Genomic DNA, 15840 nt, shown 5'->3' with positions numbered 1-15840 from the left:
GAAAAGATAGAAAGGTCGCAGTTACTTGGACTTGTCCTTGGGCGAGAAAGCGTGCTTGATCTATAATAATCACCCTATAATCAGCTCATGTTCTGTCACCCCAGAACCTCGCCAGACTCACCTTGCCGAAGATGTTGGACTTCTTCTTCTTCACATCCGAGGTGGTCGTAGTATCTCTAGTATGTGTCGACTTGACAGGTGTAGACGCAGGTGTTGATGCAGCACTAACGGGAGTGGCAGCGGAAGCGACACCGTTAGAAGCAGGGACAGGAGGCGCAGTCTTGGCCGGTGTAGCGGGAGGTGCATCGGTAGCAGAAGCAGGGGCAGTAGGGCCAGTAGGGGTCACTGGCTTGATGTTGTTGTTCGCAGGAGCGTCGGGTGAGATCTTCTTCTCGCCAGCAGCAGGGAGGGTAGTGTTCGCTCCAGGGTTGGCTTCAGCGTTTGCCTTGGCCGCGTGGAGGTCTACACCGGGTTGGTCAGAGATGGGCTTGGTACCAGCAGTATCGGAGTTGTCGGTGGAAGCGAGCGTTCGGTCCTTCTTGGGGTCCCTAGGAGAGATGGTGGTGAAGACCGGCTGGGGGACAGTGGTGTGGTTGTCCTTTGTCTCGTGTTGAGCAGGAATGTCGTGCTCTCGCTGCTCGTTTGACTCGGTACCGTGAAGATTGATGGTCGCAGGCCCAGCGATGGAAGCTGTAGGAGCGCCATCCATGAGCTCTACTTCATGAAATCCAAGCGGTTAGGAAGTCTTACTCACTCTTAGGGGGCTCGCCGTTAGGTAGGGGAACATCGGAAATACCGGTAGTGTCTTTTGACGTGTTGAGCTTCAACTCCTGGATTTTCTCATCGAGGTCGTCAATAGCTTCCTTGGAGGGGGGAGCAACAGTGGATGCCGTGTGGGAGGTGCCATCGACCTTTTGCAACGAGTGAACGTCGATACCCTGCGCTTTAGCCTCTTCGACTGTGAGCTGTTCAGAGGGTAAACGTTTGTCAGTCGCGACCTCCTTCATCCATTACATCAGCACACAGAATGCCAAAATCAGAACGACGAATGGTCGGTGTAAACTCACAGGGCTGGAGTGGGTGAGATCAACACCAGTAGCACGCTCAACAACGGCAGCAGCACCTCCAAGGGCACCACCGATGGCAGCAATCGCGGCACTTCCATACTCGGCAGCTCTCTCTGCGAGACCTTGCGGCTCGTCACCGGTGAGAGCCTCACCGACGTTCGAGTGAGCAGCAACCTTCTCCCTTTGGACGGCAAGAGATTCCTCTGAGAGTGGCTTGGTAGCTTCAGGGTTGGCTTGGTGAGCGGCAGCAGCGGGGATGGCAACGGTAGCAGCGGAGTCGGCAGCAGCTTGTTGTTCACTTCCACCGATAGCTGAAGTGCCCGCAGGAGCGATGGGGGTGGTCGAAGTAGTGGTCGTGGTCGTGGTCTCAGGGAAGGTGCTGGTGGCGGTGGTGGTAGTGGGCGAAGTACGGGTGGTGGTGGAGGCGGTTGGCTTAGCGTTACCAAAGCTGATAGGGCCACCCAGAGAAAGGAGAGGGTTGGGGTGAGAGGCAGTACCAGGTGCAGAGGAGGCGATCAAGGTCGAAGCTTCAGTCTTGGTCTCCGCAGGAGCGGGAGCGTCGATGTCGGGCGCGGATGTGGGTGGCACGGACGAAGGGTGTGAGTGTTGCTCTGTTGACGAAGAGGTCGTCTTGGAGGTGGTGGGTGAAGAGGGGACATGTGCGGCAGCGCCGGCAGCAGAAGGAGCAGTGTAGACGTTGTTCATGTTTCCAGCGGCGTCTACAGATCAACATTTACACGTCAGCGAAAAACGCATTGAAGGATCTGGAAAAAAGGAATGTTTTGACTTACCCCATTCTTTGGCTTCATCTTCTCGGACCTTCCAGTCTGTCAACGTAGGACGTAAGGTTAGCGTTGTTGCCCGTAGGAAACAGAGCAACGCCCGAGACTTTTCACTCGATTCGACGGTTGTGCAGAAAGCCAGCTTAAAAATAGAGAAGACATCTCACTCACCTCCATCGACAACATACTTGAAAGCCTGCTTCTCACCCCAGGGCAGGGGGATCTCAGCCGCAAAGCTACCGTCAGGTTGCTTGTGCAAAGGCGTAGCGTCCGCTGACCAGTTGTTGAAGTTTCCGGCGACATATACCTACGATTTGCAAGTAGAAAGAGCGGGGAGGGTCGATGGCCGTAAACAAGTGGAATAGTAAACGTTCGATGAAAGAGGAAGAGCGATGAACGAAAGCAAGACATTTTCCGTCAGCTCTAAGCTACTACAAATAGCGATACCACACCGCATTGACAGATGGTTGATAAATCTAACGTACGGTTTGAGCACCTGGTCCCCAGGTGAATGTGGCCAAATGATGGGGTGCCATTGTTATTGTGTGTTTCGTTTGAATTACCTCAGAGATGACTTGGCGGCAGTGGTGTTGATCGGTCAATACGCTTCGATCCGTTGTTCGATAATGTCAATATATAGTATTGACTTGTTGGTTGATATTTGTTGTTGTTGATGTGACGATGACAACAAGGAAAAGTGAATGTTGTGAAGATGGAAAGCTGTGGAACTGGGTGCCGTTGTGTGCTGTAATCTGTAATGTGAACATGTACATGAGTCTCCCCCTCCGCCCCCGGAAGGATGACGCACCAGCGTACAGTGGGGCAAACACACACACAAGAAAAAGGGACGAATGTGGCAAAAAGTCTGAAATAAGTGAAAAAACAAACTAAAGGCAGGGTGTGCAGATCCAGGCCCCTTATGTTCTCCCCTGTTATTGTGCTAATTACCATCAAAGGGGTTTAAACAACGGCATGTGACAGCATATATTCACATACCACCACTGGGAGTGTAACCATCCAGTCACGACAAAATGCATATGTCAGATCCCTTCGATGCATTATTCACCCTCCTATCTGTCTACTATCTACTCGTTCCATGCAATCACAGCCTGAGGGTTAACAGCATGAGCACCAGCATCCACCCAAACACAGGACGCACGCCAGTAGCACTTACCATGCAGAACACTCCGAATGCCATCGCAGCGTACTGACAAGCAAGACGATCGTCAACCAGAAGTCCCTTGAGTAAGATAGCAGATCACTCAACTCACCTCTTTCAAAGCCTGCTTGCCGCTTCTCGACTCAGCCAGGAGCTCTGGGATAACGCTAACACTGGCGATGTACAAGAAGCCTAGTCAAGCGATCGGATATCTGTCAGCTACCAGTTGAATTGCGATTCGTGACACGGTGACCTACCTCCCGCTGTCATCGGAATGACCAACTCGCCCCCACCGACACTGGTGCCAAACAGACCCTCTCCGACCTTGATAACAACATCCTTGTTACCTGCGCCTGAGGTTTCGGCAATCCAGATACCCAAAAAGGTGCCGACGAAAGCTCCTACAGCTGTGAAGAATTGAGAACCCATCGCTTGTTTTTTCGTAAAGCCCGATTTGATGAGAATCGAGTAGTCTGCGATCTGTGGTGAGCGAGCCAATGTCGAGTCAGTCCTTCTTCCATCCTCCCGGTTCCAGATGCAACGTTAAGATACCCACCTCGTGGGGGATCTCGTGACAGAAAGTCGCGATGGTGGTCACCGCTCCCAGAGCAGGGCTTGAATAAAAGCTAGCAGCCATAGCCAATCCATCCGTGATATTATGCGTAAAATCGCCAAACAAATTCAAATACGCTGAAAGCTTGAGAGAAGGGTTAGGTCGAGGAGGCGAGTCGAGATGCTTCTCGTCAGACGGAGCTTGGGGCGTGATGGAAGTCACATCTGAAGGTGATTTACGAGATCGAAGTTCGTTCGTTGATGATGTCGAGTCTGTCACCGAGGTGGACTGGCCAGTTGATGGTGCGTGAGAGTGAGAGTGAGAGTGACCGTGGCTGTGACCGTGACCGTGGGAATCGGAATCGTCGGCCGATGAGTTGAGGACTCGCATGGTCTTGTCAAGGACGAAGAAGGCAGCGAATCCAAGGAAGATTGCTCCGCTGCGACAAAGATGTTAGCACTTGCGTCCCACACGTGTAGGCGTAACCCTTGAGTGAAGTTGCACGAGGACACCCCAAGCTGGGTATCACAGGCAATATTCATGAAACAGGACACCCACCCAATGACGATATTCCTTTTCTCCTCCACGACCACCGACCTAATCCCAGACTCATCATGCCCTTCTCCGAAGAACGAGTGAGGAACAAGATGCAAGAACACGTCGCCTAACAGTCCACCAGTCGCAAATGCTATCATAGTATTGAGAGAGGTTGGGTCGAGGGTGGCGGGAACAGCTAAGAGGATGAAGTTTGGGATGCTAGGGTAGAGGAGGGGGACGAGTTAGCGGTCTGAGTAGAGAAAGGGATCTTTTGGTCTGATGTGGAGCGCGAAGAAGTCCAGCTTGGCAAGGCGGAAAGAGGGTGGGAATGGGGGACATGTTCGTCGTTGAGACTCACGAGGAGATGTAGAAAGTAGCGAGGACTATATCACATAACAGATGTCAGCCAAAGCATCATAACTATCATCCCAAAACGGAACCTTCCACCATCTAGCCACTCACCAGAGTTCCAAGCGGGCGACTCGAATGGGAACAAAGCTGCGAGCACTTTCTTCATGCTGCTCGCATCGTGTGTCGCAGATCCAGTCTGGACAGGAGGTGCATGGAATGGTTTTTGCTCCTATCTCAAAATAAAGAGACATATCAATATATCAAATCGCTCGTGTGAGCCGAAGTGGGGTATTACCACTGACAGATTTTGATTTGGCATAGACCACTGAGCTCAGGACTAGTACCGTCGAGATTGCAAGTAAGGTGCGTCTTGATATCATCTTGCTTGCTAGTATTGTTGCGTTTGTATGAGACTGAAAGAGGAGAACGAACTTTGTCAAATAATGTTGGTGTACACGTCGCGATCCAAGCGTCGGTCGGTGTCAACGCGCCTTACTTCGGGTGTATATATGTCTGTCTAACCCCTCCACTGCCACTTCCATTCAAACTCCGATCGATTCATTACAGATGACGTCAAACGCACCTGTCACCCGGTCCAGGACTAACTGACAACTGATCGACGTCTAACAACTCTGCTCCAAGACTATATAACCTATTCAACAGCTTAGCTGATTCGGTTCATTCTTGACTTCCACTCACAAGCAAATATACACACGCATCCACACCACAGCCAATATACCACGCGCAATGTTCCCTTCAGCCAAACGGAATTTCCTTCTCCTTCTTCGTACTCCCCTAGTCCCACCTACGTCTACAGCGCCCGCCGCCGTCGAACTCTCCACATTCTCTACTTCTACAGCTGGTCCATCCAGACTTCGAGCAAGGACGATATCCAGTCGCTCGATCTTGCAGATGAGCAAAAGAGGATATGCGAGTGATTTTGGGAAGAAGGAGCTGTATAGCGATGAAGCGGGTAGTACAGGTGCAGGAGTGAGTGCGCTTTCGCTTCTCAGTTTCTTTAGCGCGCAGACGTTGTGGTGTGGTGGCATCTCTCTCTGCGCTGCGATTGTCGACAGTTTTTCAAACAAATGCTGATCTAGCTTCGTGATCGCGGTACAGACCGACGACGTCGCACACACAGACGCTGCATTCAACCAAGATCCTAATCCCGAATCAGCCGCTCAACAAGTCCAAGAAGAGGTACGTCACATCACTTTCTGCGGGAGGAGAGTGAGCAGAGAGCTGACTTTCATAATGGCTCATATAGAGCGGCAAGAAGTTCGGCAAGAGATCACCAGCATATGCCGACCAGTCCCATCCACCCGGTAAACAGGGAGAGAAGGGGAGTGAGATCCCATTGAACACCTCGCAATCCGAATCTGGGAAGAAGCAGTAGTCATGTCCGGGGAGTTCAAGACATCGATAATCAATCAGACAAGAGAGAAGTTGCGCATTGTGGGATAGCGTTAGCGAACTAGCCGTATAATAATTGTATTTTCATTGAGCCCATAAGAACATCATCAGAAACAACAATGCATTATGATCAAACATCAAGCATTCTGGCGTAGAGCAGATTTTTGGCTTCTTCTTCTACTTCTACTAGAAAGGAGCAACTAAGATCACCATTCCCCTCAATTATCACTCAGTCCTCCATGCACCCGGCACGATCACACCTCCAAACCATCGAGATCATCCTGTTTGTCCCCACCACCCGTCAAATCCAACTTTCTTCTCTTCCCACCTCTACCATCTTCACCCTCTTTCAAACCCCTCACTTCCCGGCCTACTTTCTCTCTCAAACTGCTCACGTCCACCTCATCATTCTCCTTTGCCCATTCCAAAACCAGATGTCGACCTAACAAATGAGTATGTTTGAGAGCTTCCATCGCTCGGAGAGCTTCGGTATGAGTGGTGAATTCCAAAAAGGCGAATCCTCGTGTGGATTGTGAGCCAGTAGCGTTGAGTGTGGATTTACGTGGTAATCGCAGTGATTTGAGTTGACCATAGGCACTGAGTTGTATCAAACATCATTTCACATCAGCTTGAACTCGCATTTCTCACTTATCAATGGATAATCCGGTGACTCACCTGAACAACTCCCTGATCTCCTTCTTGGTCACTTCGAACGGCAAGTTCTTGACCAACACCTTTGTGCTCTTAGTCTTCCCCTCCATTTCCCCACCCGACTTCTTCCTATCTTCCTTCCTGTCTTCTTCCACACCTCTTTGTGCGAATTTCACTTCCAACTTCTTCCCATCCACTTCAAATCCTTCTAATCCCTTCAAAGCCTTTTCGGCGGCATCTTTCGTCTTGAAGCCTACGAATCCGTATCCCATCGATAGTCTCTCTCCTTCACGTTTAGGATCAGGTTTCGTTTGTACTCGTGCGAATGAGAATCCAGGCAATGAGGAAAGTAGGACACCCAACTGAGTCGTCGTCGTTGAGAAGTTGAGGTTCTTTAAGAACAGCGTTGAACCTGCTTCATCGGATGGATCGGGGTTCTCAGGTAGAGCTGATACCTTCTCAGCGAGTAATCGACCTTCTTCAATCGCTTTCGCCTGTGTCGAGATCGGTGCTGCACCAGCTGTTGAAGAAGGTTTGAACATCCCCACAGGTCCTTTCTCCAGATACAGAACCGCATTTCCTAATCTCCTGTAGGCGAGGGCTTTGAATGCTCTTCCTGCATCCATCGAGTTCTCGAACTCCACCACACCGAGTGTCCCCGCAGGAGGAAGCAGCACCCGGGCCAGCGTACCGTGGGGCGCGAAGAGATCCGTCAATGACTGGATCGTCGTTCCATAGGGGATGTTCTTGGCGAGGATGGTTGTCTGAGATCGAGGTACTCTCGGTTGCAGAGCGTCAAGAACAATACCCGCTTCCTCGAAGTACTTCTTGGTCTCCTCGATAACAGCCGTTTCAGCGAGGGCAAGCTTGACAGCAGCGTTACCGTCGTCACCGTTCAACAGCTCTGACTTTGACACACCCATCTTTGACGCAACAGACGCAGCCACGGCATCGCTCTGATCTCTGTTCATCAGCGATGACCTCAGATCGTTTCAGAACTCAGGCCGGACTCACGTTCATATACAGTGATGCCCAATTGACTCCTCGGGCACTTTCTTCCTTCCTCTTCGCATCCACACCCTTCTTCACTTCACCCCTACCTTCATCTGCTTTCCCCAACACTTTCCCATCCACGATCCCCTGCACGCCAGCACCATCTTGACCCGGCTTCGCTCGTCCCGGCAAGACATGTAACAATCTTCCTTGGAAAGTCGTCTTGTCCAATGTTTTGTAAGCTTGTAGAGCTTCGGCGGGATCGTGGAATTGCAAGAAGGCTGTACCGAGTGGTTCGCCTGATTGTTGAGAGACAGGTAGATGGACTTCGTCAACTCGGCCGAAGCGAGAGAAATGGGAAGAAAGATCGGCGGAGGTCACTATGAATGCTAGATTTCGGACGAACAGACGACCTGTCGAGAGGATGAGTTGCTCGTCTGCGCTCAACTGAGGACCCTACAAGGTTGGATCGTATCATCAGCTGAAGGTCGCACGGCACGATATGGACCAGCTGTGAAACGTACCGTTGAACTGCCCGCCTCGCCCTCCGCTTCGAGGGCAGTTTGACGTCTCTTCAACCAAGCAGCATCGTCATCAACCTCCTCAACTACTGTCTCTGGTTCTGCCGACCTCTCCTTCCCCTTCTTGCTCTTCTCCGGCTTATCCTTTTTCAATCCGTCGGCAACCCACCCCGCATCACCTGGGACGGCAGTAGCCGCGGAAGTGGATGCAGTGGTAGTTGTGGCAGTGGTTGAGGTCGCGTCGGCACCTTTCATGACATCCATGAATTCTTGCAATCGTTTGGAAGGGCCTGCAGCGGGTTGTTGGGCGTCGGCAGTAGCATCGGAAGTACCAGTGGAAGCAGATTGGACCTTGATCTCTTTCGAGTTGCCCTTCTTGTTTGGAGCGGGAGCAAGCGGCTGTGCAACACAAAGACTGATCAGCATATATCTTCTACCACAATATGATACGGGACATCATTCTTTCCAGTAGTGTTGTGAACAGTATCCCACACTCACATCATCTCTCACGAAATCCACTTTCACCTTGCCTCCACCAAACCCGAACGTCCCATCAAACCACTCTTTCACCTTCTTCGCCTCATCTGCATCTTTATACCCCACAAAAGCGAACCTTCGCTTCGGTACGAGTTTGGTATCTGTGATAGTTGTGCTGGATAGAGAAGCGGGAGAGGAGAGGGTGGATTTGAATGTCTCGGGGGTGATATTCGCGGGCAAGTTGAGGAAAATGAGTCGGGACCTGGTGGATGCACAAGAAGATGTCAGCTTTTAATGACACGTACTCTAGCGTGAAGGCAATTCATGTGAGCTTACATATTGGCAGGGCGTTGGAAGATGTATGCGATGCCGAACAAGAATTGTTGCTTGCTTCATACAACTGAGGTGGGAAGCGCACAACTTCTTGTCAACAGAAATCTTCGAGACGAGTGGCCACCGGCTTCTAATCTTCAACTTTTGTGATTTCCCACGGTAGTTCGGAGTGAGCATGAGATTATCCTTTATTCTACCCCCCTTATTAACATCCGAGATATCAAATCGAGAGAGTCGGCTTGCAATTGAGCCTTATGTCCGACGCTTCTTACCTGGTTACTCCAGTGCCACTTCTGATTTAGGTCGTTGCATATACAGCATATCTCCGATTCCCCGCCTCTTCGAGGTTTTGTGAGGTCTCTGCCTTCCCACCCAATGCCTTTGGTAGGTGCAGCTCACTGACCGTGACGATTCTCGCTCGCTGTGACTGACAGACCTCACTTGCCAGAGACTGTGACAGCAAGTGTGTGTCTAATTGCTTAGCTGAAAAGTGACTCGTTACACTCCTCCTTCCTCTTACCCATCAAAAATCAATTCAAAATGCCTGGTGTTCGTGATATCAGGTGAGTGAATAGCCCACGACATTCATACAAGAAGAAAGCAGAGCGAAGAAAAGGATGTGTCAAGAAGGAAGAGGACGGAATGGGGCGCATTTGGAGAAGGTTGATGGAGGAACACGAGCATGGAAGAGTGGACGAAAGAGATAGGGAGTGCGAGGATGGGAAGGAGGCCAGGCCGTTTAGTCAATATTGACGACGACGGTGCAGGGGAGAGTCACGGATGTCGTTGCAGGGGAATGTCGAACTTGGAGGCGCAAGCAACCGTAACTTTTGGAGCGAAAGCTAACTCTTGTGTCATACAACAGCGCCGAGTCCTTCATCAAGGCTTACTCTTCCCATCTCAAGCGATCCGGTAAACTCGAGATCCCCACATGGGTCGACATCGTTAAGACCGGTCCCCAAAAGGAGTTGGCACCTTATGACCCCGATTGGTTCTACGTGAGGGCTGGTGAGTGAGCATGGACTTTTGGGGTTTGAAGGGAGTAGGAGAGATCATTCGATGAGGAAGGAAGGAGATTGGGGGAGAGCAAGAATGCTGGTACTTTGTCGCTATGCGCAAAGCGTCATACCCTTGTCATATCCCTCTACAGGATTGGAGTCGGACGATCGACAGTAATATCCCGATGAGGATTACGGGGATGGTGTGCAGACGGAGTTGACTGTCTGAACAAATGCTGATTATTGTTCTCTACTACTCAGCCGCCGTCGCTCGACACATCTACCTCCGAAAGCACGTTGGTGTCGGTGCTCTTGCCAAGCTCCACGGTTCCAAGAACCGACGAGGTACCCGACCCACTCACCACCGTGACTCCGCCACCGGTGTCCAAAGGACCGTCGTCCAGTCTCTCGAGAAGATCGGTGTGCTCGAGGCTGCCGCTGACGGTGGACGAAAGATCAGCCAGGATGGAATGTGCGTTAAAAGTCTCTCCCCTCTCCCTCTCCCACATCTTGGCGTAATACAATGCAGGACAGTGATGTCTGTTCTCGTGGAGAATCGTGACTGATATTTCTCTTTTGTTTACAGGCGAGACCTTGACCGAATCGCTACTGCCGTTCTCGAGGCCGAGCGAGCCGAGGAGGAGGAAGAGGAGGAGGAGGACGAAGAGGAGGAGGAGGAGGAGGAGGCTGACGACGAGGAGTAAACTACCTACACTGCGATTATCACATCAGCGTCTACTTTTCTCTCGGTCATCGTTCATGGTCATGGTCATGCGATTCTCTACACAGCACGGACAAAGGGTTGGGCGCGGCGCGGTGCAGCGTAGGGCACGATTCGATTCAGTCGGTTCTGAGAAGGGAAGGATTGCGATAAATAAGCCACTGAACTCAGTGTGGACGTATACATGGTTATCACGCTGCATGGCAGAAGTGTGCTTGCTTTTGAAAGTTGTGACTGTCCTGACTGCTGACAATGCTCGACTTGCTTGCTCCAACACCCAACTTATACTAATGACGGCGGTTCTGCTTGGCTTTTCCACTCCTGTCTCGCGACTAAGCACCTCCGCTGCAAGTGCATCAACGATCGCATTTCATGTACTGACCCAGCGAGAGCATAATTAATCATTCTGTTCTAGATTAGTGCATACTAGCCTATGTTACTTTCGTCACTCTACTAATCTAAAGCTTTTTCGCGCCCTTCTCGATCGCAGCCTTGACCTCTGGTGTATCCTTGACCTTTTCCCAGATCGGTCGAGGGACTTCCATCGTCTGCGTGACTCGAGCATATCTACGAGACAACTCGTTAGTCCCTATCTCAACGTTGTCCCACACGAGTGAAGTTGTACGCACGAAATACCACCAAGCCTTGATACGGGTCTCAACTTTTCTGTCAAAACCTTCATCTGGTCATCTGGGTCGAGGACAAACTCCTTCTACAAAAGGTATACCAGACGAATTAGCTTGATTTTACCCACACGGGAACGGCGCCACCGCCCGGAAAAGGCCATAAAAGCTGGTACGGGAGTAAGTAGTTTGACTTACCACTTGGAACCGTTTGATCCTACCCAAGATGACAGCCTGAGACGGTTTGCCCGAGTCTCCAATCAGTGTGTGATCGTGTGACAGTTCGCATTCCATCGAAAAGGCTGATTCGGCAACATGAGGAGGTTTCACCGTCCTACAGTACGTTTTCGTAGATTCCAGTCAGTTTACAGTCGTCCATTACCCACAAAGCACCAGTGGTAGGGAAGCTAGAAGCAGCACTCACTCGGAAGGTCGTTGTGTGAGACCTGCTAAAGCCCATTCATCCACGTCATAAGGCGCATCAATGGCAGTGTAGTTCGATGCCTCCAGGAAAGGTTCCGAGATTATTGAGACGCAAAATTCTTTCAAATTCTTGATATTACGAGCGGTGTCTATGTCCAGACGCACGTGTCAGCATGTCGGGCATTGTGTATCAGAGAGTGGAAGAAGGTATGACACACCTTTCAAGCCATCAGAGGTGGATCCTGCGGCAATGGATATCATGATTGTAGGTGGGTTGTGGCCTACAGCGTTAAAATATGAGATGGGTGCGAGCTACCGCCGTCAACGCGTGTATGTCAGCTACAGAATTGTGCGCGGGCAGGGTGATAGCTTACATTCGCTTGACCATCAGGGCCGATAGTAGAGACGAAAGCGATCGGTCTAGGTGTCTGAGCTTGGGGGATCAGCTATGGTGTACTGTGTGATAGGTGGCACTTACGATACCCGAGATCATCATCTGCAAAGGACCAAACTAGACGTCAGCGACATGTCATCTCTCAGTGTGGTCCGTTCAGACCTACCTTGTACACATCACCACCCGCATGATCCTCCGGGACAATACTCCTAAACTTGCCTTCGGATGGTTGGAAGTCCTTAGCATAAGGCTGTACGATGTCGCACAGAAAGATCAGCCCTCCTACTACTATAAGGGTTGATATAGAAACAGGAGACCGCTGTACTTACGAGATCGTTAAGTCCTTGTCCAGGTTTGAAATCGGGTTGCGGGACTTTGGTAGTTTGGAATCCGAACGATTTGTCAAAATCAGGTCGGGAAGCTTCGACCTCTACAACGAGCAAGTCAGCCTGCTGTCTGTCAATGTAGCCGCTCAATTCCGAGTTGAGACAGCACGGGTCACAAGCACCATCAACGCGGTAGGATGACCACACTATTGCTTCGTGTTTGAGGGAACGCAGACTTACCGTTGAAAGGGGGATGTCTCGACATTTGGTATCTTTGTCTATTCGATACTGTCCGTCTTTGATCTAGCTTCGATACACTTGATAAATGCGATCGAGCTTGAAGGTTATATTTCGGCTGAAGGAGATACGAGGAAAACGATCGGATTGGTAAGATAGTCTTCTGCAACTTCATCGAAATCTCATGAAGAAACTAGGTGTGGTTATTCACCTTGAGATTGTGTTCGATCGAGGAAGGTGAGATTTCTGCGTGATCAACAACGATAAGTCAGATGAAGTTCCACCTTCCAAAATGTTGCTTGCCTTCCACTGAAGGAGTACTCACTCTAGCTTGCCTGTTTACTGCGACCGGAATATGATGCGATGCGATAACAACTGTAGATGTGCTTGGTCAGAACGGAGCCTTCAATCTCATTTATTTATAGGTTATCACAGAACACAAGGTTATTCACCTCCACTTTTCAACATGACGTCGTGTTTTGACCAAACGCCGTAAATAGTTCACTGGCGACTGTCTTTCCTCTTAATGCACTTGCATCTAACCTAGAATCTATTTGTACAAGTACAAATATCCACTCTACTCGATAGCTTCAGAGTCCCTAAGATAGAAGACAGGACTTAGTTTTGATCGGTCTCGCCAACGCATATGCCTCGATTCCTATCTTGTTTTGGAGACCCGTCCGACGAACGAAAAGCAGAACCGCTCCTATCAACTTCGGCTTCGGCTTCAGCCTCGATTTCGACATCGACAAAAAAAGGTTGTATATTCTGCAATGTATCGGTTGAAAAGGGTTTCAATATAGCATATGAGGTGAGTCACCACCACGACGAGAATCAGTATACAAGGATAGTTGGTCCAGCATATATATATACACCGGATATGCTCCACTGAAGGTTGGACGACTGATTGATGTTTTGACTTGACGTAGGACGATCAATTGATCGCGTTCCATGATCGGACTCCGAGAGCCAAGACGCATCTACTGGTCATTCCTAGATATCATGCAGTTGATTCAGTCAGAGGTCTGACCTCTGATCATCTTCCCCTCCGTGAGCATCTCTCCCACCCTCCAACGAAACTCACTACCTTAATCAAGAGAGAACTGGCCTATACCTAAATCCATCAACCACAGAACATGCGCTAATTCTGTCTGTGGCGTTGTCAGTCCGAGCTATGATCTTACTCGCACACCGTCTTGTTCCGCCCGATCCACCGCCTAAGATGGGCTTCCACATCCCACCCTTCTCCTCTGTCCCACACCTCCACCTCCATGTCTTTTCTGGACCTCACACCTTTGTTGGTGGACTGAAATACCCGATCTCGTCACATGGAAAGGGAAAAGACAAGAAGAAGGGTTTAGGATGGTTCGTCACTGCTGAGCAAGTCGAAGAAACCCTTGGTAGAGGAGGTAGAGTGAGATTAGGCAGAAGTTGAGGTTGTGACGATGGTCATAACAATAGATAATATAGAGCTATAAGATATGCATATTGGGCTTTTGGGTATATCATATCAACAGTGGTATCGCGACTTTCTCAAAGTCGTGGCCCATCAGACTTGTCCATGTACAGATTGCGGACACCGTCCGGTCGATGACGGCGCGAGTATATCACAAAACATGCTGGAGTGAACAAACTTGCCATCTATTGCGTTGGCGTGCGGTTAAGCTTTAGCCCAAAACATGAGCGTCCTTCTTGTTCTTCTTCGATTTCTTGTGACTGAAATCTCTCCAATCTTTGATTCGGTCTTCTCGTCGTTCTATTGTACCAACAGCCACGCCGAGGGATAAACCAGAATTGAGGAGAAAGGAACAAAAACATGTGTCAGCGATCTGGATTTTTGGTCATGGATGTTGTAAAAAAGGACGGAGGAGGATGTGGAGGGGGAAGACGAAATCGTGTTCGTGCATCTGTCACCTGTGCACCCAAGCAATCGTAAGATATCCGACCGCCAACAGTCCAAAGGGACAGTGACCAGGCTCGACAAAGATGGTGACGGTGAGGGAAGAGGATTTGTGCGGGGAGAATGGGGTAGGGCTCACCTTCCCATTTTGCCTGGTCCTCAACCTTTCGTTTTCGAGCAGCGACATCAGCCTCCGCTTTGGCCTTTTCAGCACCCTCATTGGCATACGCAAGTTTTGTTTTCCTGATGATGGAATGAGCCATATCAGCTATGATGTTCATCACAGCTGGAGAGCTAAGCCAAGACTTACCGTCTTCGCGCGAGTTCGTCCTCCACCAGGATCTCCCTGCCCTTCGCTCGGACTTGCTGCTCGAGTGGCGGTCGAAGATTCGTCAATCTAGGGTCGTCATCTGGTATATTGGTAGAGTATCCGCTTCCGAGGATCCTATAGGGCGAACAAAGGGTATAAGCGAGAATTCCTTGACACGACGAATGGGTTGGATCCTCGAAGGGTCCACGCTGCATACTGAAGACGAGGGCGATCACACTCACTCTTTCAGTACTTGTGTACGCGCATGAGTCATTATCATGTCAATTTCTCTCCTTGTTTCACGGTTAGATAGCTGGTCCTCAGCCTGGGATGGTCCTGCTATATCAGTTGATGCTCTCTATCGGTGTCAAAGGAGGTAATTGTTGAACTGACCTTTTTTAGAAAATCAAACGCCTGTTATCGCCACCGAAAGGAAACGACACCCAGCCCGGTCAACATGTTATTCTGCACAATGACACCGCTCGGCTCGGAAAGGGATGCAAGATGGTATGCTGACTCACCTCAAGACCTTTCTCATGCTTGAACTTGTCCGGATGGATCATCAGTGATTTCTTACGATATTGCTTCTTTATATCACTCTCGGTCGCGGTAATAGGTAAATCGAGAATATCATATGGACTGCGAAGGATGAAGAATTAGCTTGGTTTGTGCATTTGTAGTACGATCGGCGAGCTATTAGCTCACTTCAGTTTGAAAGCATTGAGAACTCGCTCGACCTGATTCGAATGATACGTAGTGAGCTATCGTCCAACGAGGAAAAGGCAGGGACGAGTGTAGGTTGATCGGACTCACCTCCAATTCTTTCGCCAAGTCAGCTGCATTCTTCTTGATCACCGCATCGAGGTTGCTAGACGAGGCCATATTGGCAGAGATGAACTATGTAATTATATGAAAAGCGAACAAAGATCAGGACTGAAGATAGAGACGATTACTCTTAATGTTATGGATGAGATGAGCGAGCTGGATTCGGAGTTGACGGTGATATCCGTCTGTGGCTTACACCCGCCTTTGGTACGCGTTTCATCATCATTCATTCGCACTTGATTTCAT

The 15840-nt window shown here is 50.0% G+C and overlaps 8 protein-coding genes across 8 annotated transcripts; 3 read left to right on the top strand and 5 right to left on the bottom strand.

Annotated features, from left to right (window-relative positions):
• Positions 1-21: 21 nt before the first annotated feature.
• Positions 22-2385, bottom strand: CI109_102617 (uncharacterized protein; the record flags this gene model as incomplete). The annotated part of the gene is made up of 7 exons (XM_065967163.1): positions 22-60; positions 122-690; positions 755-965; positions 1068-1786; positions 1859-1894; positions 2021-2156; positions 2335-2385. The coding sequence occupies 7 exons, from the start codon at positions 2383-2385 to the stop codon at positions 22-24; spliced, it is 1761 nt and encodes a 586-aa protein (XP_065823235.1).
• A 549-nt stretch (positions 2386-2934) lies between these two features.
• CI109_102616 (uncharacterized protein) lies at positions 2935-4829 on the bottom strand (the record flags this gene model as incomplete). The annotated part of the gene is made up of 9 exons (XM_032006336.1): positions 2935-2958; positions 3024-3056; positions 3121-3200; positions 3266-3488; positions 3565-4000; positions 4120-4317; positions 4457-4481; positions 4561-4678; positions 4752-4829. The coding sequence occupies 9 exons, from the start codon at positions 4827-4829 to the stop codon at positions 2935-2937; spliced, it is 1215 nt and encodes a 404-aa protein (XP_031859357.1).
• A 367-nt stretch (positions 4830-5196) lies between these two features.
• Positions 5197-5845, top strand: CI109_102615 (uncharacterized protein; the record flags this gene model as incomplete). The annotated part of the gene is made up of 3 exons (XM_032006335.1): positions 5197-5439; positions 5569-5649; positions 5717-5845. 3 exons carry the CDS (start codon positions 5197-5199, stop codon positions 5843-5845), a joined length of 453 nt encoding a protein of 150 aa, XP_031859356.1.
• Positions 5846-6116: 271 nt separating this feature from the next.
• Positions 6117-9149, bottom strand: CI109_102614 (multiple RNA-binding domain-containing protein 1; the record flags this gene model as incomplete). Its single annotated transcript, XM_032006334.2, has 7 exons — positions 6117-6459; positions 6538-7469; positions 7528-7962; positions 8031-8426; positions 8526-8766; positions 8923-9038; positions 9129-9149. The coding sequence occupies 7 exons, from the start codon at positions 9147-9149 to the stop codon at positions 6117-6119; spliced, it is 2484 nt and encodes an 827-aa protein (XP_031859355.2).
• A 228-nt stretch (positions 9150-9377) lies between these two features.
• Positions 9378-10539, top strand: CI109_102613 (40S ribosomal protein eS19; the record flags this gene model as incomplete). The annotated part of the gene is made up of 4 exons (XM_032006333.1): positions 9378-9400; positions 9703-9845; positions 10097-10307; positions 10422-10539. The coding sequence occupies 4 exons, from the start codon at positions 9378-9380 to the stop codon at positions 10537-10539; spliced, it is 495 nt and encodes a 164-aa protein (XP_031859354.1).
• Positions 10540-11014: 475 nt separating this feature from the next.
• Positions 11015-12587, bottom strand: CI109_102612 (uncharacterized protein; the record flags this gene model as incomplete). The annotated part of the gene is made up of 10 exons (XM_032006332.1): positions 11015-11123; positions 11186-11268; positions 11378-11513; positions 11604-11751; positions 11821-11914; positions 11977-12030; positions 12081-12098; positions 12163-12246; positions 12326-12426; positions 12563-12587. The coding sequence occupies 10 exons, from the start codon at positions 12585-12587 to the stop codon at positions 11015-11017; spliced, it is 852 nt and encodes a 283-aa protein (XP_031859353.1).
• Positions 12588-13205: 618 nt separating this feature from the next.
• Positions 13206-13994, top strand: CI109_102611 (uncharacterized protein; the record flags this gene model as incomplete). The annotated part of the gene is made up of 3 exons (XM_032006331.1): positions 13206-13370; positions 13489-13609; positions 13726-13994. The coding sequence occupies 3 exons, from the start codon at positions 13206-13208 to the stop codon at positions 13992-13994; spliced, it is 555 nt and encodes a 184-aa protein (XP_031859352.1).
• Positions 13995-14226: 232 nt separating this feature from the next.
• Positions 14227-15651, bottom strand: CI109_102610 (uncharacterized protein; the record flags this gene model as incomplete). The annotated part of the gene is made up of 8 exons (XM_065967162.1): positions 14227-14315; positions 14599-14702; positions 14770-14904; positions 15012-15094; positions 15163-15183; positions 15291-15408; positions 15475-15506; positions 15583-15651. The coding sequence occupies 8 exons, from the start codon at positions 15649-15651 to the stop codon at positions 14227-14229; spliced, it is 651 nt and encodes a 216-aa protein (XP_065823234.1).
• Positions 15652-15840: the final 189 nt, after the last annotated feature.

The sequence above is a fragment of the Kwoniella shandongensis genome, chromosome 4 (genome assembly GCF_008629635.2).
Source record: "Kwoniella shandongensis chromosome 4, complete sequence".
Classification (NCBI taxonomy): domain Eukaryota; kingdom Fungi; phylum Basidiomycota; class Tremellomycetes; order Tremellales; family Cryptococcaceae; genus Kwoniella; species Kwoniella shandongensis.
The sequence above is the reverse complement of the archived record's forward strand: the minus strand, read 5'-3'. Positions and strand labels throughout refer to the sequence as shown.